The sequence below is a fragment of the Cygnus atratus genome, chromosome 4, assembly GCF_013377495.2.
Source record: "Cygnus atratus isolate AKBS03 ecotype Queensland, Australia chromosome 4, CAtr_DNAZoo_HiC_assembly, whole genome shotgun sequence".
In the NCBI taxonomy this organism is placed as follows: domain Eukaryota; kingdom Metazoa; phylum Chordata; class Aves; order Anseriformes; family Anatidae; genus Cygnus; species Cygnus atratus.
The window spans coordinates 46,412,125-46,439,039 of record NC_066365.1 but is presented as its reverse complement, the minus strand read 5'-3'; the positions used below and the strand labels follow the sequence as shown (position 1 = coordinate 46,439,039).

The 26,915-nt window shown below is 43.4% G+C and overlaps 1 protein-coding gene across 1 annotated transcript in view; it reads left to right on the top strand.

Moving 5' to 3' along the window:
• CFAP299 (cilia and flagella associated protein 299) overlaps positions 1-26,319 on the top strand; it is a 149,610-nt gene extending 123,291 nt beyond the window's left edge. Inside the window, exons 4-5 of the mRNA XM_035554926.1 lie at positions 23,482-23,611; positions 26,224-26,319. Coding sequence (XP_035410819.1) covers positions 23,482-23,611; positions 26,224-26,319 — 226 coding nt within the window. The remainder of the gene's footprint in view (positions 1-23,481; positions 23,612-26,223) is intronic.
• Positions 26,320-26,915: the final 596 nt, after the last annotated feature.

The window sequence follows — 26,915 nt, the reverse complement described above, 5'->3', positions numbered from 1 at the left end:
GGCAGATATAAAAATGTCCTAGTGTAGAGGGCACATTTATTTCCTAAGCTGAAAGAATGGATGAGTGTTTCAGTTGAGAAGGGTTGTTCCTAAATTCATTGTATCAGCTTAAGTTGTTCCAAAATGCTGCCTTCCTTCTTAAAGAACAATTCAGTTTGGGAAATTGCCTCACTCAGACCTTTCCAAAGCCCTTGCTCTTGGTTGTATTTACTTTTAGTCAGTTGGGAGATTGATGTGTAAATCTTGGATTTTGCAGGAGAGGCTAGTATCTTGTGCAAAGCTATCAAATTATCTTTTAAATACAGAAATCAATACTTTGCTGCAACACGTTTTTTAATTAGCTGTTTGACACTGTCAGTTTAACTGTCAGAAGATATTAAGCTCGGTCTTAGGTATCCCCTGAATCAGGTTCTTGCTCGCAGTACAGCTTAAAAATACTGAACAATTAGGTTTATGTGGGGTTCATATTTTAAATCCTGTGGGTAATATCAGAGGCTCTTGTATTTGATCTACGTGGTTCCTCTGAGTATTTTTGCCATTTTATTGCATTGACCTATCAAGGGAGTATTATTTATATGATATAATCCTCATTTGGTTCCAGTTTATTAAATGAAAGGAATGTGTTAGGCAGTAAGTTCTTAAGAGGTCTGGAATCTGGACTGTAATTGAATCCATTCCTTCTCAGCTAATTTATGTAATCTGATGAGAAACAAGTGTAATACAATTTGTTCAAAGAAAATGGAGAATGTTCGCTCCGTGGAACAGTACCAAAAAAAGTCTGCTGAATGAAGAAGCACGGCAAAAGACAAAGTTTCGGCTGCCTTTTGTCTGTTCAGCTGTACTTTGAGCAGCTCTCTCAGTTCTGTTTGTGAAGGAGGATGAAATTCACGTCTTGCAGTAGAATCGTGCTATCCTGATTTTGTGTGAACTCCTGCCCTGGGTTTTTGTTAATTTTCTGTGGCACTGTCATAAATATGGTATGTATGATATTGTATTCTCTAGTGTTTTATCTTCATGTCTAGCTTGTGGTTGCAGTGTTTTCATTTCTTCTTACTAGTTCACTCAGTCTTTTCTAAAACAGATCCGGATAAGGAGCCATTTATTGTAGAACAAGGGTCCTAGATTTTTCCCTGAAGTAATGGTCTGAAATCACTTACTTATCTCATCAGAACTGAAACTTGTTTGGTTTTGGCCCCAGCATGCACCAGCTTGAGCTTGGGAGGTCCGGCATTCAGGGCTTTGTGGTGATACACCTCGCCTGCGATAGGAGTGCATCATGACACACCGGTACTTTCAGATGCGGCGTGTTGTTCTTTGCTATTGGCAAGAACCATCCCATCAGCTTCTGCCCTTCTTTTCTTGCAGTTCAACTGTGGTCTGTTTTGGCTACGAGTGGGCGTAGCGTTTGGCAGCCATACATTAGATGGGGTTGGAATTCCCTCCCATTTTATTGTCAGGTATATACCAAGATACCATCTGTTAATCTGTAAAGACCTGTAAGCCAGATCATGGCCAGCAAGACGTTCCCAAGCACGGGGCGTGAAGCAACGTCTCCCTTCCCTGCTGTACCCCACAGATCTGAGAGCAGTTTACAGAGGAGCGCAGCTTTGACCCTTCTTGCCCTGGCAAGAGCGGAGAGGGAGGGAGATGCACTTCACACATTCCGCCATGGGCAGTCCTGTGGTGCCAGGCAGAAGATGTTCAAAGCTTCTCCTGCCTTGGGGAGCAGGTGGCAAGGCAGAGCCAAACTCCTGCTGCACCCCAGTTGGGGATCCACATGCAGGGGCTGTGGTAATCCCAGAATCCGGCCTGATGCCGCTGGCTGTTGTTTCTCCCCAGCCAGGACGTGCTCTGAGGCTGCAGTCTCAGGCTGCCTGCAAAATGATCGATTAAACCAGCTCGAGCTAGGAGCAGGTCGTGTACAGCAGGTAGCGGGCACCTGTCTTTGGTGACACCTCTTCTTGTGCATCTCCTTCCACCTTTGGGGAGCAGGATGTTGAATGGATACAGGAGGAAAACAGGCTGTATTTATATTTGGGTGTTTTCTTGGTGAGGGCTTGGGTATGTTTGTTTTGTTTTGTGCTTTTTGTTTTGTTTTCCAAATAAAACAGGAGGTTGTCCTTGAATTTAAAAATCCACAGTCAGCCATGTCTATGATTGCCCAGTGGTGTTTTTACTTCAGGTGGCTCTGAAAGGGAAGCCTTCTAGTAACCCATTCCTGGTGTACGTCTGCTGGCCCCATTCATTGCGTTTGGCAGGCCACTCTCCAGCTATCATAGATAATGCAAAAGATGTCAGGTTCTCAATAGTGTTGGAATCCTGCAAATCAAAAGCTCATTAGTGTCACTAATGATTGGGTGCTATGAATATTGAACATGAGTTAAATCCAAAATTTGTTTGGGGAAAACAGGTGAAAACATCTTGAGTTTCCAAAACGTGCAGTCACCAATCTCAAAAAGGATTAGAATCAGGCCCCTGATTAGCAGGGATTACCATACTGCTAGTGATTTTAGAGTGTAAAATAACTCAAGGTTGGAAAAAAAAATCTCCTTGACATTTCATTTTTGTAAGGACGTTGCTGACTGATAGAATAAGTTCTGTTGGGTCCCTTAGAAAAGAGATACTCATCTCAAAGAATTTGATGAGAGCAATACTTTTTTTTGTCCTTCACAAAAAGTAGGTATGTGGGGGGGGGGTCAGTTCTTTGTCACCATACTTCATGCTTACAGACCCATCTGCTTCTTTGGTTACAACTGCTTTCTGTGTTTGTTGCCTGCTCTCTAGGTAATACTAAGCCAAATGCTGTTGATACTATGGGAAAACGAATGGCAAAGGGTGTGAAAGTAGGGAACCCAAATTAAAATGAACCCCCTGTCACCGCAGATGTGTCGGCTGGAGCCCTTTAGCCACACGGGGGAAAAGCATTCCCCCCAGTGTTTATCTGCAACTCTTGAGTCCTTTCCTTGTGTAATAGTGTTCATCACATATGTGTCTTTATATTATGACTCACAAATAGCATGGCCTGAATTTTTTATTTTTATTTTATTTTTTTAAGATTTTCAGTACCTACAGCTATTGTTGCTTTTAGTAGTCCTTATGTCCCTCCCAGGGCTTTAGAAAACCAGTCACCCCTTTGAATCCAATTCATGCATGTTGCTGTCTCACGGTTATGATGTTTCATCACAGCCTCAAACTGTTTAGAGATAAAATGATGCTATTGTGCCGAGAGGAGAAGGGGCTGTGCAGAAGTACAGGGGGTAAATCTTAACTGCTGCTTAGCTATACGAGGCATCAGGGAGCAAGTGGCAGGTAGACACATAGGTAGAAATTAGACTACATTCAGACTTGACGTTTGCATGTGTGAGAAGAAAATTCCATTGCTGCCAACTCAGTAAATGTTTAATTTGGAGATGTATACTTCCACATCTGGCTTATACTTAAATACATCAAATATTGCCAAATATTGCTTCTTTCACTTTTAATTTCTCCCCCTTTTTCTTTTTTCAATTGAAACTTTAGTCCCTTAAGAAAGATGAAGTCTCTTAAGGGAAAAGGTTGTCTTTTTACAGCTTTGAGCAGGCTACCTTTCCTTTGAAATAGGAAATGGAAAATGCAAATTAATAAAATCTTTGAAAGAAAAATTTTCAGTGGTTGGGAAGGGCTGTCTAGCTTTCTATGTCCATGCAGTCGTCCTGTCACGCAAAAGAAGGGAAGAGTAGGAAAACCCACTCAGAAAACTCAAATTGGCCACGTGCTTTTTTGGAAAGTGATTTGGGTTAAAGCTTCCATGTGTAATTTGAGAGGCAGAAATGATTCACGGCTGTTTACTTGCATGAAGACAGTGTTATGATGCACATACAGATGCATAAGGAGATCAGACCTAAACATGATAGCTCTCTGCCTCTTGCTGATTTTCTGAAAATGAAGGGAACAATCTTGCAGCACTCCTCCGTGTATTCGCTCATTCAAAGGGAGCTCTGCAGGTCACGAGATCCAATACCATATATCTTGCCTCACCAGATAGCCATGTATCTTCCCACAAGCCTCAGTTCTCTCTTAATGTGGACCAGAAATGATACTGAATTAATCTTTGTGATGCTGACAATAGATATGTGGTGGTGCTGTCGGGCTGGTTTTTATCAAGCTCTTCTAAATCGTTCTGTTGTTTGCTTAAGATCTGCCAGCCAGCGTGCTGCAAACCCGGCCACGTCTCATGCGTGGAAAACGTGTCTAGCCCTTTCAGGCTGCCTTTCGAAGGGCCCCTCCAAGGTGCCAACCAGAACAGGCTCCCTGGCATGACTGCGGTGTAATTAATAATTGTAGGAACAATAACAGCTGGTGGGTTAGGTCCCGAGTAAAGGGCACGATCACTTCATTCACTTCAGTACTTACTTAGAAAAACTCTTAAAGCATACATTTACATGCATTTGTAAGAAAGAAAACTGACTAAGGCGCCTCGATTAGGGCTGCAATTATTACTGAATGTGTTTGCACATAAGATATTAGGAATCGTTTAAGTTAACTGCTGTGTGTGCCATTAGTTGTATTGCTTATTGGAAAATTATGCCAGAAAGAAGAGTATATGAAGTGTGGTGGGAGAGGGAGAAGAGTCAGGCAGCCCAGAAAGAAGCACAGCATTTCACCAACCCAAAGCAACAGGTTGGGCTGTCACAATGCAGCCGAGACAAATCTGCTCGGACTCCACAAGAACAGCTCTGGTTTGGGCTGCAGTGCCAGATCTGGTGTTGCTTGTCAGTGAAGCACACAGACGGAGTGTTTGTTGTGACACTGCGGTGCCCCCTGGTTCTGTGAGTACTCTTCTGGAAATCTGGTGCTTTCGGCTGGCTGTCCTGTAAATGTCAGCCCAAGTGCCATGCGGCGATCATGAGGCAGTGTGTGATTTTTGCCATGCATCGGTGTCTGAGAAACCACGTTTTCCTTTTAGTTAGACAAGGAAATAGCTGTGGCTGAAGTCGGTATGTCCAGATTTCTTAATGGGTGGTTGTAGGGAATAACTAGTACTTTCTTTAGTGCTTTCTTTGCCAGCTAAGCCCTAATGAAAAGTATGGTAAAATCCTTCTGTGCTGCATTAATAAATAACAGGTATTGCCTGGACTGCTAGCTGCTGTAGGTAAAGCTGGGCACTTGTGGCTGGCAAGGGTGAAGTCCAGCTTGCTGATCGCTGAGTCTCACCATAAGCACTGTTTCTCCCTGTGCTCAGCAGCGTGAAGCCTCAGCCCGTGATAGACAGCCCATACCCGTGCCTGGCCTAGGCCTAGGAGACCTGAGGTCATTTCTTGATAGTTATCTTCCAGGAACCAGAACTAATACCAAAGGGGGGATCTGTAGAGGCATCTATTTTACCTCCTCGGAAAAAGCTTGCCCTAAAACTTCCAAAACTCCGCTTTGGGAAAGACCTAGTGTATTTAAAATGCTCAGGATGGAAAAAGAGAGGGGGAAAGGAACAGGGGGAGACAACCCCTAACGAGCTCCGAATAACTCAGTCATTATTGGCTTTTGTGGCTGCGTTTTTCAAGCTCTCCTGTCAGAGTTATGCCAGTAATTAAATATCTGATGAAGGATGGATATGCAACTGGATTTCCCACATCCTTGGTGAGGTCTGAGCAATCAGGGTCTTGAAATAAACATTTGGCTGAAAAATTCCTCAGTACCCTAAACTGAACCTACTTATCTCCTGTGCTGAGGCTGAGGTCTGCAAGTAATTTTATCGCGTACAAAAAAGTATTTCCAGTTAAAAGTTGTTGTTCAGTGTCACTGTGTTCTCCCTTATTTCTGGATTACCATGATGCCACATACCTGTCTTTTCTCCTGCTAGATGCCAGTTAATCTTTTTGCTTCTGCAACTATTCTTAAAAAGGAATAGATACTTAAAAAGCAGCATATGCTGCCTGTACCACTTGGCGTGCCACTGAATTGCAGCACTTCTCAGCTTTAAAGCTGTATCTCTCGAGGGGTATTGGGAAGGTAAAGAAACCAAATTCCTGGCCTGTAGCAGAGATTTGTGTGGATAAATATTATATTTCTCTGTGGGTCTGTTGATTTCTTTCAAAAAAATAAATAAGGGGGGGGAACAATCTTTTTTTGTTTGTTTGCACTACAGAGTTCATATTTATGTCTGTGAAAATCTTTATAGGGCACACAATAGTGACTGTATTTTCAAAATATCCCTAAGGCACTGATGTTTACAGAGAGCAGATGGAAGTCTGGTTGATGAGTCCACCAGCCTTCAGGAGAAAACTCGAGTGCCTCAGGCCTCATCCACTTTGAGACAGGGCAGCTTGCTTTGTGCCAGCAGGGTATATTCTAAGGAGGAATAACGGGCCTCAGATGCAGAGAGCTGTGGGCATTAAAAGGAGTGTCATGTCCTTTGTGGCAACTTGTTTATTTTTTTTTTTCTGTCATCCAGCGCGCCTCCTGTCTGTTCCTCCATGTAGGAAGTGTCTGACTTGTTGTCCTCTTCTTTAGTTTTGTTTAAATCCCATCCCAGTCTTGGTGCTCTCTGAATTTCCTGGTGTCTCCCTGCCTCCTTTTCCCCTGTCGCTCCCAGATGCTTCCCAGGAGCTCTCAGAACTGGGCATTCCTCCGGGAAGCCCCATAACACCTCCTTGTGTTGCGCTTTACACGGGAACCAGACCCTCCAAGGTCAAGGCCCCCTCGTGCACTCCCTGATGCCGAGCCGTGGCAGGGGTGACGCGGTGTCCTTTTGGTGCAGCCCTCCCTGGCTGCAGAGCTTGTGGCTTGGGTCACGGCGGCCACCCGGCGCAGTGCTCACAGCTTTTCTCCTTCCCTTTTATCCTGGGCTTAATGGCCAAGTGGCAGGGAGTTCCCATGCTTTTTCCAAGTGAGCCCACTGGGGCTTGCTGAGTGCAATCTGAGTCTCCCAGCCCCTGTAAATTCTTTTGGTGCTTTTCCAGGGGCTGCAGTGTGAGAGCAATTTAAGGAAATAATGTAATGCACTGCTATAGTAAAGATACCATCCATCTGCACATGATGACAACTTAACTGCAGGTACTGTATGGGTCCCCCAGGTTATATTTATTATGTCTCTGAAAATGACCACGAGCTAGGAAAGTGACTTAATTCCTTTCACTGATACGGCATTTTTGGAGGACATGTTTTTCCCTTACTACAAGCCTTAAATAGGCTATCCCCCCTCCTGACGGCCCCCTTTCTTGATTAATGCCTGGAGACCGTGGATTTAGAATGACATTCCAGGCTGATCTAGTAACAAGGTTTGGATGTGAAAGCTGCAAGCGTCGAGCCAAGCTGGAGTCCTTGCTATGCCAGAAATGCATTGTTTCAGCGCTCTGTCTGGGTAGTGCACCTGCGCCTACACACTGGAACTGCCACCGAGGAAACCTTCCTGCAGACCTGCTTCTCATTACATCCCCAGATCAAAATGTTCTTTGTAATGACATGGTATCTGGCCAGCTCCCTCTCCTGTGCTGGTATACCCTGAGGTTTGCGGTATACTGATACCACACTCTCCAAGATGTTCAAAAGCTCAGATAAACATTTGGTAATATGGATTTATGGCCTTCTCTGCACAGGCAGATCACACATGTTGTAACCACACTGAAAATATTTCCTGAAGAACAGCAGGAGAAGGGCTGGGAGAAACATGGGCTAGCAGTTAAGGTGGGGAAGGAAAGGTAATTCTTCTGTTCTTAATGCTCCCAGGAGTTAATCAAAACCGCTCAAAACACGTAGTAGAGTTAGGTAAGGAGAGACACATTCTGTTGGAAGGGAACGTTCAAAAGATTTCTCACATCATACAATCCCACATCATATGATGTTATGACATATAATCCCGATGTTTTCAGCCTGAAACTGATAGAGAAAAGTCAGAATTTTCACAATTGATACTTCATATGGCAAACCCACAGATGATTAATCAGACCTCTCAGGTAAGCAGACAATGTCTTCATAATGAGCAGCAAGGCAGGGATAAAGGGTGAGAGTGCTAGTTTTGATCTGTGATTTCCTGTGTGGCTTCAGACCTACATGTTTGAGAGGAGAGGCACAGTCTGCACATGCCACTGCTGCGTTTGTCTCATGGGCATTGCCTACGATGACCCCATGGACAGATGGGGAAGGATGGGCAGAGCACCATGGTGGGGGCCTTAGCCATGGAAGTCCCCTCCCTCATCGGCAGGCACGGGGACAGGGACATCCTCGAGCTGGCAGTGGGACATGGGGACACTTGGGGCTGGGACAGGGTTTGGTCGCAGTCAGCTTGGGCCACTGCTGCTCTGGGCTGCAATTCGCCAGGGCGCCTGCAGTTTCCCCTGAGAGCCTTTGCGTGTGTTCAGTGGGTGGGTGTTGGTAGGATTCTGTCTGTAATTGTACGGTGATTTTCCACTATGCTCACATTTGCATTTAAATATGGATACGTGCCTGGAAAGGCGTGCACATCAAGAGATGCGTGTGGCAGTGGTTATTGTAAAATGAAAGTTTTACAGGAAAAAAAAAAGTGAAGCATAGCATGGATTACATTGTGCTCTGGACTTGTGAAATTCTGTCTTGAAGAGGACTGGTAAAAATTCTTAAAACATGTGTAAGAGGCAGGAGTTGTGGTAGCATATAGCTCTGGTTGAGTGCATAGGAACCTGAATGTATTGTCAAATTCCAGTTGAGAGTAACCCTTTTTCTTGCTGTTGGACATGACAATATTCTGTTCTATATACAGCACAAACATAATTCCAGTACTCTAAAATATTCAACTCCATGGAGCAGATGTGGAAAAACAATGATTACATCAGCTATAAATCATAATATTTGAGAATCTAGCTCAAAACATTAAGGAGGGGAACAACTTATCTATCCTTTTTAATTTTAAACTGCTAGAAGGTAATTAATCTGCTATAAATCAATTTTTTTCCACTGTAAAACCATTGTGCTGTTGCGGTGTTTCGGGGAACAATTAATTTTTTTTTTCCCATGTGTACACCTCACATATACTGTCTTCAAAGAGAGATGTTCCTTGAACACTTTTTTTTTTTTTTTTTTTTAAAATCATTGTTTTGCCAAGTTCTGGTCTCTCTCTTTTGTCTATCACAGTTTGTAACATAGCTGCCTGTTCTGCTTGGCAGGAGAATGCAACGTCATTGTAACCTTTTGGCTATTCCCCTTGTCGCTTAATCCCCTTTTGTGTTGGATGACAGTTTTTGTGTTTTCTTGCAGTCTTACAAATGTCGTTACCTACCTGTTAAAATCAAAATAATCTTACTGTAGCTCTCAAGGAACTTTATGTACATGTTATTTTGAGAAGTACGGAAAAGACTTTGCTGTCTCTGTTTTTATGCTGTGGAACAAACTACAAATACTTGCACGAGACTTCTTGCATTGCTTCCACGTGAGAGAGAACTTCCCAGATTTGCAAAAAGGCCATTCTGAATATTCTTTTATAAAGGAAGAAAAATGCTTTGGTCAAAAAGGCAAAGAGGAGGGTTTTATGCATGTTACGTGCAGACTTGTAAGCAGCATTTGAGGCTGCTCTCACTGAAGCTTTGTTCTCGACCTGACTGAGACCAAGGCTGTTTCATTTTTGATTTTCTTTCTCTTAGAATTGCAGTCTTTTCCAAACGTGAAAGCATCTTGGTCTTGGAGGACTCACAGGAGATGGGATTCACTCCTGTTCTCTGAATGGTGCAAAACCACTCCACCCTGTTCTTTAGAGTGTTTCTTAAAAAATGGAAAAGTGATAAACATGGGACAAAAATTAAAAATATCAATCTTTTTGTATTATCAAATTGATGAGGGAACAGAGCCAGTCTCCAGGAAATATTCATCTACACTTCAGGCTTAACATGACATTTCCTTCTACTTACTGCTATGCTAATGTTTTCCCTGGTAATTAGTATATCTTTCTTGCCACGTTTGGGCAAGTTCAAACCATTGGCTTGATGCTCCCCGCTTACAATGCTTTCATTTTGAAGTAACACCAAAAATGATGTCTTTTGACCTGTGAAAATCATCCATACGTTATTGAAGAACTGGGATCATTATTCCTGTTTTTTTTTCTCTCTCTGGTTTTCGATCGTTGCACTTATATATAAATTCTGTCAAGTCTGTTTCCCTAACAGTGCTGCTGTTTGACACTGACCAGTGTCTCAGCTAGATGCCTCAGAGCCAATTTGCCATTGCTGTAACATTAATGAAATTTTCAGATTTTATTTCCTATATCCATCAGTTAAATTGTTCTTTCTTTTTTTTTTTTTTTCCATGAGCATTAGTAGCCATCTATGATGATAATTGCCATTTTATTTTTCAACAAATATGTTTAAAGTTTTGTGTTTCAGGAAACTGTAAGCATCAGCAGTATGCGAGAGACTGTAGGGAAAGAACTTTCCATCATCTTTTGAAGTTGTGTCAGACCTTAACGAGGAGCTGTGCAGCACAGCAGCCCTGGGAGAAGATGTCCCTTTGATTCCAGGGGGATTAGTTTTACAGCCTCAACATGAGCCAATTTGATGCTATCAGATGCAGTAGGTTTTTGAAGCAAACTGCTTCAAACTGAAGCAAAACTGGAAACTGAAACTGATTTTTTTGTTATAACTTATGATTATCTTATGATGTCTAATTCTAGGGTGAGTATCTCCTGTAAAAGATATGATTTTACAGAGTTCCAAGCTGATGCTCTGTCAGAAAGTTAGTGAAATTAAGCAGTAAACGATTTTGAAAGTCAACGCAGTCACATAGCAATGTCCAATTAAAGCTGTGTAGGATTTGGGGCATCTTAGCCATCTAGTGCCACTGTTCTTTTTGTATTGAATGATTTTCGTAGTTTCAGATTTTCAGTATTATGATACCCTCAATCCTATGTATTTGTACATTTTGATGGACATATGCAAAAAGAGTCAAGCACACCCCTTCTGTGCTCTGTGAGTAGAAGGGTAAGCAGTTCGTGAATATAAGCAAGAAAAGTATTGCTTCTAAGTTGTAGTTTTCTGAGGAGGTTGTTGTGGTTCTTCTTTATCTGTAGTATGGCAGTAATATCCTCTCTACATCTGCATATTGAAGGTGAGCAAGGAGAGTGATTCTCACTGCTTTAGCTTGTTCAGTAGGCCTGTTCTTTAAGGAGCTGAGGATTATGTAGTCTTTGAAACTACCTTGTTAGGCATACACTTTCTGGGTATCTGATTCCTCAAACCTTACAGAAATGTGTAACATTCATGCTGTCAGGTGTTTATCTAAGATGTCTTTTTTGGAACAGATTTGAAAAGTATAGCCTCAGTAGTCAAAAGTATTGGTTTTATCCTGTTGGGAGTATGTGCTCTCATTTTTTGTAAGGAGTTGTACTTTGTTCGCTTTCTGTGATTCAAATAACCTCAGGTGGTTTGCAGCTAATGTGAGTAACAGTTACCAAGGCCAGCTCACTCACTCACTCTGTGGCTCTTTTTATTGGCTCCCTCCCTCCATCACATCAGGTCCGTGATCTGTCCTCTCACCTGCAAGACCCAGCAGATGCTTTCAGACCACTTGCCCTGTTTATTCACGTAACCGGCAGCCTTCAAACACATGAAGTTCTCCTGCAGCTTGAGTCTCTTTTTCCTTCTTCTCTCACTGCCTATTGGAACACGTACACCCTCTTCCAATTCATACAGCCTCTTCCTGGAATGTTTTTTCCAACCCAAGCATATGCACAGCTTGCAGTGCGCTGTGTAGTCCCATTGTATTCAATGTGTTTAATGCAGTTTTGGGAACTGGGGCCTACATCCTTTTTATCCCTCCAGATTTCAAAGAGGTTCTGGTTATAGACTGTTTCTCATTTTAATGTGACAGTAGATGACAGCATTTGACTATCTAGTTCTGCATGTGTGTCTCATGTGCTTGGGCTTTGCAGTCAGATTACAAACTATGGCTCTATTGTGGAGAAGAGATAAGGAATGTGAATACTCTGTATGCCATTTTGCTTTATTCGTATCACAGCTCTGCCGCCTTGTTTGCACTGAAATATAAAGGTTGCCTGCCTGATCTGCCTGATGCCCTGTCATCTCTCTGCTCTGTTGCTAAACGTACATTTAAATTAATTGTGTCAGACTCCCAGATCAATAGTATGTGTTTTGAAAACATTAAAAAAAAAAAGTGTTCTCAATCATTAAGTGGATTTGAGCCACTCAAACTATATGTTGATGTACATCACACCAATAGTGGAAATGTGTTTAGTAATGAGTTTTATCAAACCTTTAGTAGCAAAGAAACCAGACAGTGCCTTCTTCTGTACCAAACATTCAACTGTAAGAAACTTAACTGATCATACAAAGGCTGGTGTTGGCAAGAGTGAGGTGCCTGAAGTTAAACCTTGTTTTTTAGATAACTAAATAAGTAGTGCTTTTAAAAAAATTGTTTTTACATTATTGGCCATTAGTAACTGTCCCTAGATTTAGCAGCACCCTGGGTGCTTTGGTCCAACTGAATCCTGGCAAAACTCATCACTTAACTAGTATTGGCGAGCTGGAAACTGCAAAACCCACATCCCAGCAATCTGCAGCAATTTTTGCATCCTGAAGCCAGGGTTTGTAATCCAGAGCTTTTCTCAGGTTGTGTTTCCTAACAGCCCTTTGGATCTAGTCAGCTTAAGAGCGACTCTCCCAAAGAGCTTTTTCCTCAAGGCAGGTTTGCCCTTTCCTGAAAAGCTGGCATTTTTGCCACTCTTTACGATTGAAATTAGTGATGCATTCTAAGCTCTCCTGTTCCTGTGTGTTTAAAAGCTGAGGTCACTGGGATGCAGATAAAGTCCTGAGGGTATGGCAGAAAGGTGGAAGGGGGTGCAGGAGGCAATTGTAGAGCAATATTTTGAAAAGGTGCCTAAAGAGTAAAGAACTGTATTCAGAATGTGTGTGTAGTTGTCCAAGTTTGGAGGATATGAGACTTGTAATGCAGCAGCTTGCAGAAGGCAGCAAGCAGCACAGCTGGTGCCCTACCTCCCTAGTGCCCGAGCTGCCCCCAGCGATTTCAGTCTTCTGGACTGAGGTGCGGGGGGAACTGAGCTCTCCCTGAGGGCTGGGATCTTCAGCGCGCTGTTGTCCAGTGCTGGCAGCAAAGGTGCATCTGGATGTCACCAGGTTACTTGGAAACTGCAGCTTTATTCAGCAGATGGGTTGCTCTGAGGTTTCCCTTGGTCCCCAGGCCATTGGGATTTCAAAGGGTTTGCATTAGTGAGGCCTGGGAAGAAGGAAAGAATGCTTCCCAAGCCTTGAAGGTTGGCTGTCTCCCCTGGCTTTACCTCACACCACTAAACTAAAATACTAGGGGGGTGGAAAAAGCATTGATTTTTCATAAGAGTATTATTTTTCATCAGTTTGGCTAATAATTAGAAGTTTTAGCACATGGTTTTATAGATGAATTCTTTCTGGACTCAACACTTTGCCTAAGGAGATTACAGTTGGAAAGGAAGAAGACCCTTTGAAAGAAACCACAGGAAGAAAGACAGAGATACATGCATATATTAAGCATGCTTTGAACACATGCCTTTCGAAAAATCCATCATTTCATCTCAGACGCTTAATCAAACTTTGATCAAGAAGGTAATTTATGGATGTTAAACCTGCTTCCTTCAAAAGGGAAAACGTTGGAGTAGCTGGCCCAGCTCCACAAATGCATGTATCCGAATCGATATGCAATAATAATTTGACATTTATTTCTCTAACTCGCCTTCCTGTCTAGTTGTTATTTAGCTCCTCCAGACTTTCCTGCTCATCTTGGCTTATCATGACTCTGATTCTACAAAGCACTTAAGTATTGTTTTCAGTGCAACTTGGGCATACATCTAAAGGTGCTGTTTTTAGAAGTGTTACTGAGGAAGACAGGTGCCATGGGGGATTTTCAAAACCCCACGGAAGCTCCCTGCGGTACACACCACCTACTACAAGAAACCATCAGGCAAGAAACTGTCAGGCTTTGGAAATCTGTCTTGGCATTTACCTGCATCTTTGGCACCTGAAGAAACTAGCTGAATGATGGAACAAGGCTTCAGTTGTTCATCATACTCTGGCTTTTCGTTAAGGGAAGATGAAAGCTTGTAAGTGAACCTACGTGACAATCAGACAAATGTTCAGCTGTGAAATATTCATCATTTCTATGTCAGCCTTAGAGCCTCACCTCAGATAATTAGTCCAAACCTTTCCCTTAGACTTGATTATTTGCTGAGAAAGATTGTTATCACTTCTGCCATCTCACTGCTGGTACTCCTGTGTCTACTGTGGTGAGGAACTGGATTCACTAAGTCCATAGTGAATGAACTTGAAGTCCCCTGTTCTCCAGAGCCACCTTCAGAATCTCAGCTGGTCACAGCACGTGGTGTGGAAGTGGGACAGAGTGACCCATGCATGCATGTTTTGCATACATTGTTTTTTTGTTTGTGTTCTGTTTAACACTAAGGCCTGTCTATGAGGGAAACTTTTATGGCAGATATTCTTATATGGTGGTGGTTGGTGGCTTTTTTGCTCCCATCTCAAAATGTTTTGAAAAGGCACATTAGGGAAAAAAGAAGAAAAAAAAAAAACTTTCCTGGGTGGCTGACTTTAATGCAATCACTGTTACTGGTACACAGAAGAACAAGGACTTGGGTTTTGTATGTTGATCTGTCAGTTATATGCAACTTCCAACAGGCCTTCAGTGATTATTAATTGCACAATATGTATAAGCTATTCATCCTGTTGTTCTTTCAACAATTACATGCCTCTTTTTTATCTTCTTCAGTGTAGCTTCAAGATAAAACTTTTTCTTTTCTTTGGCCATAAATCCTAATGTGTTGGGTGGTTTTATTCTTTTAAAGATGGAGAGAACTAATAAGATGATAAATTCTGAGTGATTACTGCACAGCTTCTGGATCTGACAGTAGTTTCATCATTTCTTGGGATTGAGCCTATAACCCTGAGGACTTGAATTTCTTCTCCTTTTATTGCTTTTATTTCTTTTCTTTTTCTTAGCCTTCATCCTGAAATGCAAAATCCATACACAGCTGAAGTTCAAACAATGCTGTGAGTACTGAGCAGATTTCTTGTAAAACATCTTGGCTACCAGAAATATTTTGAAGTGCTCCAATGCTGGGGATGTCTGCTAACATCCACTGAAAGCAATAGCACCTGGACCTACGCCTTGGAGCGTGATGCCAGTGACAGCAAGCCAGGGTGCGTTACAGAAAGGATGACCCAAGTGCAGCTCAGGCGCCAGGCATGCTTCAGTTCAGACCATCGTGCCCTGTAGCCACCTGTGCCTTCCTGCTAGCGCTGAAGGCTGCTTACTGTAAGCTGAGCAGGCTGAGGGCTACAGCCTCGCTGTAGGCTGCTGCTGGAGGTGGGGTGTTGCATACCTGGGACACAGAGGTGGAAAAAGCCCCCGTTGTCATCAGTGGTGAAAAAGGGGATGTCAGCCTTGCAAGCCTCTGCTTGGATTTCTGAGACTCAGGACTCTCAGAATTGGGAATGAGTTTTAAGAGATGGAGCTACACAGCTAATGGGTTCCCATGCAGCTCATGTTTTCTATCAGAGGAAAGACTCTTTTTGTTATGTTACTTATTTGCACAGAAGAATATAGCAGTATACAGCCTGGGAGAATCACTTCTGTGAACTCCAGCATATGGCAGCAGTCCAGTGTCTGGAGGTATGTTATAGATACATGCAGGAACAGTTGTCAGTGGAAGTTCTGCCAGAGTTTGAGGAAACCATTTCTGAGTTCTGAAACAGCATCTGAATTACACGGGTCATCCCAGAAAGGCAGTGACATAGTCTCTGGGTTATTTTCATGATTTTTAAAATGTAGGTAGTGATCTCTCTTGTTTAATTTCCTACTTCTACTTGTCAGTCCAAACTCAACAAAGGAAAGGTAATCTTTTTCACTCAAAAGTACATTTAGGCAACGATATGCTCTGTCTTATCAATGACGAATTGTTAAAATCCACATTTCTTGTCCTGGAAGCAAGCATAGTGTCCTTGTGTTCCCTGCTGAATGTAGAAACATTTCTTTGCATTTGTTCAGGTCCCAGAAAGAACAGTTGTGCCCAGAGATGAGGAGAGTTTGGGAAGAATTTGGAAATGAAAAGTTCATGTAACAGTCAGGATTTTGGTGACTTTAATGACATCCTTCTGAAGGAGTAAACCTGATGCATGCAAACAGATTATAAGGACTGAAATTTATCAAACCTTTAGGTTTGATAGAAGGTGAAGTGCAATGGCTTGCGGCATAACAGGATGACAAGATAGAGTGGGCAGGATGCAAGATAGCAGAGATGCACGGGATTATCATCTGGATCCTATTGCTGTACGTAGGATACCCATGGCGGGGGGGAGTGTTTGTAGATAGAGTAGATGTATCATGTGTTCCATCCGTGTTACACACATTTGAAATCATCTTTGATTCATAGATAATTCATGACCAGAAGAAAACTTATCTGATGAGAAGGCTTTCTGCAGCAAAGTGTTCAGCATTTGTGTCTGTGAATGTGTGCACGTGTGTGAAACAGAAGACGAAAATGTAACTCTCTTAGATGCTGGTAAACAGACTAACAAGATGGACTGTGCAGCAGCTGCTGAGGAGCATAGGCAGAAGAGGTATGTACTGGCTGTAGCTGAGAACATAGTTGTGTTCTCCAGTATAAAATGACTATTTCATATGAAGATTAGAGGCTCTTATTCTGTCAAGAAAAAGGCTGAAAATGTGAATTGCGGAATGATAGCATCTTTTGGCTGTGGGAATTCTAGCTCTTCTGTGTAACAGAATTGCTTTCCAAGTCCTCTTTATGTTGCTGCTCTTCTGACTGAGAAACATGCCAAGCCATGATAAGCTCTAAATGCACCCTTATTTAGCACTTTGATAAGAGCTGCGCTCAGGAGGAAAGTGTCTGACATAGAGCGTCCAAAGTCAGGCAAAAGGATTGGTCTCCTGCCTGCTGCATTCCCCCTCTTGGCTATTGCAGCAATCATGTATGGCCTTGGCATACGTGATAATGTGCCATCTTAGTTGAGTTGTTTTGCCAGTCAAAAGTGTTTGAAAGGCCTTTCTCCCTCTTTCCTCCCTCCTCAAAAGTGTCTGCCTTTTTTGTAGGGAAGTGGATTTAGCCTGCTTGTTGCAGAATCGTCTCATACAGGGCTTCAGTTGTTTCAAGTCAAGAAAACTCATGACTTTGGAGGGGTTTATGTTCTAGAATCCTTTTGTCCAATGCTTTTGTGAGCTCTTTACCTGCCAGTCTCCAATGGCACAGCTTTGAATTGCCCCTTTCTGTGCAACTCTGAACTGCATCCAGCATAATTCATAGGATCAAGATTTGTATTATGCTCTAGTCCAGCCTGGGTGTATGTTTCCAGGGCAAAACAGTTTTATAGTTCAGTGAATCTTGCCAACAGTGTACACCTCTTAGTATCCACCTTGCATTTATCTCCACCTCCCTTCAGTCCATTGCTCTTCATGGTACGCCCATCAGCTCATCAGAGACAACTGACAGGCTGCTGAGCAGGCAGTTCTTGCAAATCGGGTCAGTGGAAGCTGCAGGTGCTCATTGTCTTGCATATCACACTCCTTACCCCTGCCCTTTATGCAGGGAAAATTGAGCAGTTTTAGGGGCAGATCCCATATGGGAGGTGGAGAGCAGCCAGATGGCTTATCAGGAGAAGCGGGTAGGATCTAGGGGTTACAGAGCCAAGAGGAGCTCTGAAGCCTTGTGATCTCAAAGCTGCTCCAGCATGCCGCTGACAGCGTTGAATGAAAGCAGCCCTAAAGCCAGTCTCTGTGCCCCATGGAAACCTCCTCGCACTCACTGTGCATAGTGTTCATCATTGCTCATGTGGCAGGGTCTCCTGTGCAGAGTGCTTGGCTGGCTGCATGTCCTCACAGCACTGGTTTCATGGCATCAGGTCAGGATCAGGAAAGAAATCATGTTTTTTACGCCATGCAGTAAAAAAGGGGAGTCAAGCTCTGTGAGATATTTTCAAACTCTTGCTATTCATAAGCTTCCTTGCCGTGGAGTAGATGTGATCCCAGTGACTCGCAGGGGTGCGCTGGCTGTTGCCCTGTGCTGGTTGAACACGCCAGGTGAGCTGCTGACCTCTGCTGAGTGGGATTGCAGGGTTGCTGCTGCTGCCTGGGAGAGGTTGGAAGGTGAGGCTGTGTTTGGGACCTGCGGGGAGAAGGTGCTGGCGCTGGCCGCAGAGAGCTGCTGCAGGAGCTGTCCAGAAGCTGCACCTCTGCTAGGTCAGCACTGGCTGGCACAGTGCTTGCGCCTGGAACCAAGATATCTGCTGCCCCCAGTGCTGATGTGGCTGTTTGCCAAGGTTGGTAATGAGATGCAGGGAACTGCATGGCTAAAGGCAAGGCCAAAAGGATTCTTTCTGGCATGGCAGTTCTGAGCAGGGAAGCCCCTCACAGATTAGAGGCAGAGGACCCCATTACCCCCTGTGCCAGTAGCATAAACAGGACTTGTCAGACGGTATCTGCCATGGTGACCGCTGCTTTGTAACTGTAGGCACAGAAGGAAGTGCTGTGCTTTTCCACTGCCTACAAGAAACCAAGGCATGAACAGGTCCTACGGACCAGATGTTCATTTCTCCAATTGTATACAAGAGTTCATTGGAGTAACTCCTGATGTACAACCAGTTTGGAAGATTGGCCATGTGAGTTTAGCTAAGTGTTAGCAGGTTTTAATCCACTACTGACAATATAGCATGTCAGCAGGAAAAGAAACCACCAAAACTAGCTGCTGTGCACAGCAGCTGTGGACAAATCAAACTGCCTTGGTTTCCCAAAGTACTACAACAAATCTCACCCTACCTCAGCAATTGTTTGGTAAATGCAATTATTTCAATCCAAGCTGCTTTGAGATGAAAAGGGAAAGCAATATTGGACATCTTAAAATTTCTTAGGTGGAAAAAGTAGCTTGTTCTTGTGTAACCAGAAGTCTGTGACATGCATCTTATTACAAAACCATGGTTGGCATGAAGTCAGGCATGTGTGCTGTACTACAGTGTCATGTGCCACTGAGGCATTGACCTCGTTCACACCAGAAAGCTCTGGAAGGACTGACAGGCCAAATCCCATCCAAGTATGTTGCCACTTTGTCGTGTTTGGCACCATGCAGGATGCCAGTTTTGAGCCTTACTGGGAAGATTAGCAGTGCACTCCTGGAGGGCAGAAAGGAGGAGGATATCAGGGTAAAGGAGTTGCTGCCTTGTTTTATTTCCATTTCTGCTCTTCTTTGTTGTCCTGCATCCCCCTATCACCCTTGTCTGCAGCCTTCTGCTGCTGCCCAACTACAGAGAGCTGGTCTGTAAATTACCAGGAGGGGATCTGGAGCCAGATAGTTTGCATCGCAAATTCATAGAACCACAAACTGAAAAAAGCTGTTGAGCCATCATTGTTTATAATTAGTTTTTGACTGAAGTCCCAGTCTGCTATAGGGAATGGTTTTATCTTAGTGTATGTGTGGGTGGGAAGAGAAAAGTAGAGAACTGAAACAAGGAACCAATCCTTATCCTGAGGGGAAGAAAGAGCTGGGTAGTATAACTTAACCCCATGGGATCAAAGGTGGGCCAACACAGACATAAACACCTTTGCACTATGTTCTCGCTCCCTGATTTTGCTGATTTAAATAGTAAATACTAAGCTGGGACAACAAAGCACTTACCCTGGAGATACACACCTTCTTTTCTTCTGGTCAGATGGTGATTGGCAACCCTCGGTCTGTTCTGTGTCTAAAACCCTCTCCAGTCTGTCCAGGCCTGATGCACCAAGCATTGCACTTCCACCCCTACAATAAGGCTGTGTAAGTCCTTTCTCCATCACAGCTGGTTTCCCACTACAGGCTAAGGGGAGAAAAAGGGGACCTTTTCTTGCCTGGGATTTGGCTGTAGGAAAACAGTCAAAACAGTTGGGCAGCTGCCTGAATGTGAGCAGCCACAGGACTCCCACCAAAGCATCCCATCTCCTGGCTAGGGCTGGCAGCTGGGGTTCTTCACCGCTTTGCCTTCAGCACACGTGTCCCAGGGAAAAACCTCCGCTGTTTGCTGTGCCCTGGCTCCCCCAGCCACTGATGAGCTGTAATAAAGCCTGCTTTACATCTCACAAGAATGTCAAGTGGTTTAATGCGTGTTTACAGAAGGACCCAGAGATTTTTGGATGAAAGACATTGTGTAAGCACCATGTGGTTTGATGTGCTGCCATCTTGGTACCCGAAGGATAACTTTAAGGATACAAAAACCTGTATTCATATTCTTGTGTTTTGGGAGGGCATCTGCCTGTCTGCAGAACGAAAATCTGCTCAGACCAGAAATTAGCTGATGAATGAAAACAAAACAAAACAAAAAAACGGCTTGCATATTTGTCTGTATTCCCAAACAGTGTGCTACTTGTTCTATACCACTGCACCGACAAGTCATTGTTTAAAAAAAAAAAAAAGTACTTCACATGCTTAAGTGCCGTGCTGAGAACTGCTACATTTGTTCCAAAACACATGGAAATCAAACAAAATAGTAATAGAAAAAATGCACACTGCAAATTTTGTCTTTGGCATTTGATCCTGTTCATCTAATACCATGTTTTCATCTGAGGATAACTTAAATATTTAAAGCCACATGTAGTTCTGCTAATAAAATCAGTTTGGTTAGATTGGGATTATAGCGACTCATAAATAGGGCTTCCTACTGAAGTTTGTTTTAGAACTTATTCTACAGAAAGAAATAAGGATGAGATGAGATTGCCTAGCTTCCTATTTCCACTCTCCTTTAATTTCAACATCCTCCTGGTAGAATGCATTGAGTCTGACGACCGAGTTTCACCACAACATTAACTGGCAGGGGAGAGGCTGCTCCAGAGAAGCCTTCTCCAATCCCTTGTTCCTCTGATCAAAATTTTTCTGATCTCCTGGCTAGATGCATTTCCATCTTTCATGTATTGCTTTGACCTTCCTGTAATGCTGCCCTCTAGCAGCAGTAGCCCTTAACATCTTGCCAGCTGAAGCTGGGTGCAAGGATTACTTGAATCCTGATGTCATCACTTGCGTCAGTTCTCAGTGAAGAACCTGAGTAAAGGAATGCAGGGGGAATTCTTTTCTGTGGCCAGACACCTCCAAAGTCTTCATCATAGCAGCAGCCTCCAGGTTATCTGCTGGTCTTTGTTTTAAAGGACACGGGAATGCCAGGCAGTGCAGGGTGCAGCACTCCCACATGCGCATGCATGGGAAGGGCATCGGAGAGTTGCGCGGGGCATTGCCCCATTCTCTTACTCATCAGTACAGAGTTCTGAGGGTTTCACCTCATTTTGCCGGTGGCCAGTGGGTTCCTCTCGAGCATCTAAGCATGTGACAGAAACTAATTTGTCATTGCGCAAGAGTCCCCAACAAAACTGTTTGTGTTAGACATTTATTCCCCAGCACACAGCTTGTCTGAGCCCTGATCTTGTCTTCACTGGACATCCAAAGTTCCCAGTGACTTAAATGTGGAAGTATTATAGGAGTAGTGTTGGAAACTTGGCAAAATGCAGGAAGTTATTATCTGGTAGCTAATTGACTGTTTCCTCCTTCAGACGTTTAATTTCATTTTAATGACTGTGGGGAAGTCTTTGCAGAGAGACATTTCCCCCCACCTCCTTAGCTAATGTAGAGCAAATCCTTCCTAATCTGGTAGTGGCTTTCCAGCAGAACAATCTCTGTTTGTGCAATTGGTCTCATTAACAGAGTTGTGTCCCGGGGGAGACGGGAAAGATGCATGGATGAAATGATGTAACTGAGTAGAGAGTGAAAAGAATTTGCGCAAATAATTTGTATATAATTCTTTCCATAATCTTAGATTTACACAGCGAAAAAATCTAACTACTTAACGTGGGGACTCGAGAACATAAAATAATTCTATAGAGAATGAATTAATTTGACCAATTACTGTGTTAAAGCAAAACAGTTATTACCACTAAGCTGAACACGAATTATGTCCACTCATTTTTTGCAGACATCCAAGTGTTAGTCTGCACAGAGTTCCAGAGGGCGGATCCTACTTGCATTAACCTATTGCCTCAAGGACATAACTTTGTGCTGAGCACACCTCTAAGTCCATTTTACATTACCTGGCTGTAATCCAGGGCCATTGACTTCAGTGGCAAATCAACCCCTGACTTCACTGATGCCAGGATGAATTCCACAAGGGTGCTGTAAATTCCTCTCTGTGTCATTGTACATTGGTCTGTTCCTACCAGAGGTATTCAGGATGTAAAAAGGCTCAGTATTATATGTAACAGTGAGGCCTACCTTTTTACAGTCTTTCAGAGTGAGGAAGAATTCAAGACACTTTTAAAGCTCTCTCTATCTGGAATGGAATATCCTCGCAGAAGGCACTAGAATAAAAGGCACTGAATATTCTAAGTTTCTCGAATCCTCCCTATACCCAGAGTGATTTCCTGACTTATTCCCATCTCCACCTCCTTTTGTGAAAGACATGCGTGTCTGACCAGTAGCAGAAATGTAATGTGCCGTTTCAGTGATCAAATGAGTATCTCAGTGAGGGATGAGTAGCAGCATCATCACATCATGCAATCTGCAGTTACATCTGAGATTTTAAAAAATTACATATAAATAAGCAATAGCAATGAGTGTGTGAATTTCAGCCTGTTGGTTGGGTGGGTGCCAAGTACGAAACGCAAAAGGGCTGAGGCCAGGAGATAAAAAGTTGGAGAAGTCAACACCCAGAACTGTGAGAAGTCTTGTGGACTTCCAGCACCTCCAACCTAGAACCAAGGCCGATTAGCTGCTGAAGTCATTTCGTGTCCATTTTGTATTTGACATAGTGAGCTGATGTTTCCTTCCTACTCTGTGTTTAGCACTGGACATGTCAGAAACTAGTGACCCAGTCCTTCTGATGGAGTGATTTGCTCTGGAATCAATCACAGACTGACACCCACAGCTCTCTTCAGGGAGCAGGGATTTTCCCTGGGGAACTGAAGGTCAGCTCATCCTGCCGTATCTGGCCCATGAGGAGACATCCACAAACTTGACTACCAGAATTACATTAAAAACAAGAGAAAGAAAAACAGTAAGGCAGCAAGACAGTTACAGCGAGATCCAAAGGGGAAACTGTTGGTTCCCACATCTGCTTTGCAGATCTGTGGTGGTCTGGGAAGCATTTTCAGGTGGTCTCCAGAGCTGTTTCTGTCACAGTAGTAGTTCTCAAGCACTACCATACCACTTCCCGCTAGTTATAACCCGGGTGCTGAATCTTTTAGTAACACTAGTACTGAATAGATGAGGAGACAGCTAGTGGCCTCAGTTTTGGTTTGCCAGAGATCAGATACATAGGGCAACATTTGGACAGGTTTTCTAATATTCAGTAGACTTGTACTCCTCAGTGCATCTGTTTGGCATTCAGAGGGGCTGTTGTGGAGTCAGAAACTACTCAATGTGAATGAGGAGGTCAGAATCTGCCCTTTAAGCTGGAAGAATGACATTCCTTAAAAGTACAGCATTTCTATTTCACATTTTCACAGCTTTTACAACTGGAATAAAAATGTTGTCTCTTCAAAGCCCAGCCCAAATTACAAAGTGATTGCAGAAAGTGCCTGTGGACTACTCTTCAAGAACAAAAGGGATGGGAAAATAATAAATGTGAATCCCGAGGTAAATGTCTTTTTTTGTAATATTCTGAATTTCCTTTATGCAATGGAGTTTGACTGCTAAACTGTTGAGTCTGATTGCAAATAGTGTCTTTATCAATATGCAGCTAATATTTCAGGCTTACCCAGACATGCTATTCCCCTTGTTAACACAGCTGCTTTGGTCCCTGTATGGATAACCTTCGCTTACCGTGTTTATGACTGAGTATGTCTAGGCCTTTTCCTTGTAAAAGAAACTAGAAGTTGAATCGACTGATACAAGTGAAATGTCTTCAAAGCTGGATTTCTCTTCTACCTTCTCCATTTCCTTGGCCTTTCTTCCAACCAGAACTAGAAACTGTTGCCATCACTGCCAGGGTAGATTGCACATTGGGGCTGTGTTCTATTAAGTGCCTTGCCTGGAAGTGCTACGGAGGGGGAAACATTGGGAGAGTGAGCAGACGGAGGAGGAAAAGCAGGACTGGTTGGAAGATGTGAGCACTGGAGCATGGAATTATATCAGCAGGTACATCTGGTGTGGGAAGACACTGTGTTTTACTCAGAGGATCACACATGCCTCTAGCTGAAAGGAAAAGCTGTTAAAATGTTGGCAAAGCAAACTGGGGCTGGTGGTCCTTATATTCACCTCCTCTTAAAAATCAAACCTCTGTTATGAAGCATGCCTGCAGGTGGGTAAAAGTAAATAAATATGGAGCTGCTTTGAAAGAAAAGCTGCAGCTTGCAGCACCTGTAATATCCCAAATCCTGGCAGGGCCCACTGAACACCCAGCAAATCCAGAAAGCAGAATCAGTTCCTCCATCTGAAGCGTGGGCCATCTTGCACCCCAGCACTTTTGCAGAGGTGAACGGAAGCCAGCAGAATTCCCAGTATGAACTATCATTACTCTTCTTCCTTATTACAAAAGATTTGGGAAGTCCTGAGGAAAGTGGTCCCATTTATTTTGTTCTTGTAGGAGATTGAGATTATCACAGTTGAATACAAAGCAAATGCTCTCACATGCTGAAGTCATACCCAGACATCCCTTTCTCAGCCATAGGTGAAAGCCAATTAAATCATGACGTGTACTTGTATCTTTTCTGTTGAGAGCTGAATGGGTAATACCACTATAGACAGCATCCTTCTGTAAGAAACCGACTGTATTCATTCGGTGCTAACTGCACTTCTTTAAACTTTACAACTGAAGTTTTTGGACTATAGATTGAATGTGACAAACACACCCAGGATTTGGTTACTCTTAAAACCAACATGAACTAAGCTGGGCAATAATTTGTTTGGGTTTGTGCAGAACAGATCTAGCATGGTGGTTTCTTTGATGTGCTTCCCATGAAAGATGGTTGCGTATGAATAGTAACGGTACAAAATATCAAATTATATGCATTTCAGAATAAGTGTATTGGTTTGTTAGAAATTCAAAAATGCATACCTAAAAATGTGTTTGGTTGCATTGAAAGTGGGCCACCAATCTAACTTCCTGCAGCTGCAGAACATCTGTAACAAATAAGCAGCTCTTGACTGTCTACGTGAAAGATCCTCACATGCCAACAGCCACGCTAGGAAGCAGTTGTGTCCCCCATAGGTTGCATGGCACGAACCTGTGACTACCCTAGAGATCCATCTGGTTTTGACTTTTCTTTTGCTCTCACTCAAGCAGACAAAGCTTTTGACAAAGTGCGGGCCAAACTGAAATGAGTAGGACTTCTCTCTTGTGCTGGTTTCAGCTTGACCAGACTTAGTGCCAGCTGCTTGATCTTTGCAACCGGACTTTCTCTTTGACCAGATAGATGATGGTTCAGTTGTTCCTACTTGCACTTAGCTAAAAGAAATCTATTACTCTCTTTCACAGAATCACAGAATAATCTAGGTTGGAAGAGACCTCCAAGATCATCTAGTCCAACCTCTGACCTAACACTAGCAAGTCCTCCACTAAACCATATCACTAAGCTCTACATCTAAACATCTTTTAAAGACCTCCAGGGATGGTAACTCAACCACTTCCCTGGGCAGCCCATTCCAATGCCTAACAACCCTTTCGGTAAAGAAGTTCTTCCTAATATCCAACCTAAACCTCCCCTGGCGCAACTTTAGCCCATTCCCCCTCGTCCTGTCACCAGGCACGTGGGAGAATAGACCAACCCCCACCTTGCTACAGCCTCCTTTAATGTACCTGTAGAAAGCAATAAGGTCACCCCCGAGCCTCCTCTTCTCCAGGCTGAACAATCCTAGCTCCCTCAGCCGCTCCTTGTAAGACTTGTTCTCCAGACCCCACACCAGCTTCGTCGCCCTTCTCTGGACTCTCTCGAGCACCTCCATGTCCTTCTTGTAGCGAGGGGCCCAAAACTGAACACAGTACTCGAGGTGCGGCCTCACCAGAGCCGAGTACAGGGGAACAATCACTTCCCTAGACCTGCTGGCCACGCTGTTTCTTATGCAAGCCAGTGCAAGAGAGAGAAATAAGACTGCCTAGCACCTGAACATCAATTTCCATTGAGAAATCCCCAACCTCAAGCTTAGTTGCATTTATTGAACTTTATGTTCCAAGGGAACAAGCAGACTGATGAAATGACAGAAACATGCCTTGACTCTTCTGACTGCCTATCTGTAATATTCTGTTTCAGGTCTACCCAGGAGACAACACAACACGGACACCTGTTAAAACAGATCTCTGTTTCCACGTGGTTATCTATGACCATATCATCGGAAGAGGACCCTAAGGTCCCCTTTCCTCCCAGTGATTCCTTTAGCTACTTTAAAGTCATTTGGAAGAAAAATAAACAGTTTAAAAAAAATAAACAGAAAGACCTTTACGTTGTGTTTAGGGGAAGAAAGTGAATTTTTGTGCTGGTTTAGAGCTGGTTTTTGCCTAGCTCAAGGGAAGTAACATGGAAAGAAGACTCCACACTGCTGTATAGTCCATGTATCTGGCCCCCTTGCTTTGCCCTCTGTGAAGTCCCATGGGGTGTGTGAATTGCAAAATCACCTAGAGGGAAGATAGGTTTGGAGCCAATGTTCCCACTACTACTGAGGCTGCAGGGTGACCAGGACAGATGGAGGTGCTGCATTCTTGCCTGGAGTAAAGAAGAAGCTACTGTCCTGTAGTTCCCCAACAATGAGGTATTTTAAATTCCTCCTGGGAGTCCCTTTTTCAGGGAGACCTGGACTTGTGTTGAGCAGCTAACACCATTTAATATGGACCAAGTCATTCACATGGTAGCGGAGGGAAATCGCTCCACTAGACTGGTAAATATAAAGAAATCTGTTGCACTTTGATGAGTGGTTCCTTGAAGGCCACTTTTCATCCATTCCTGCT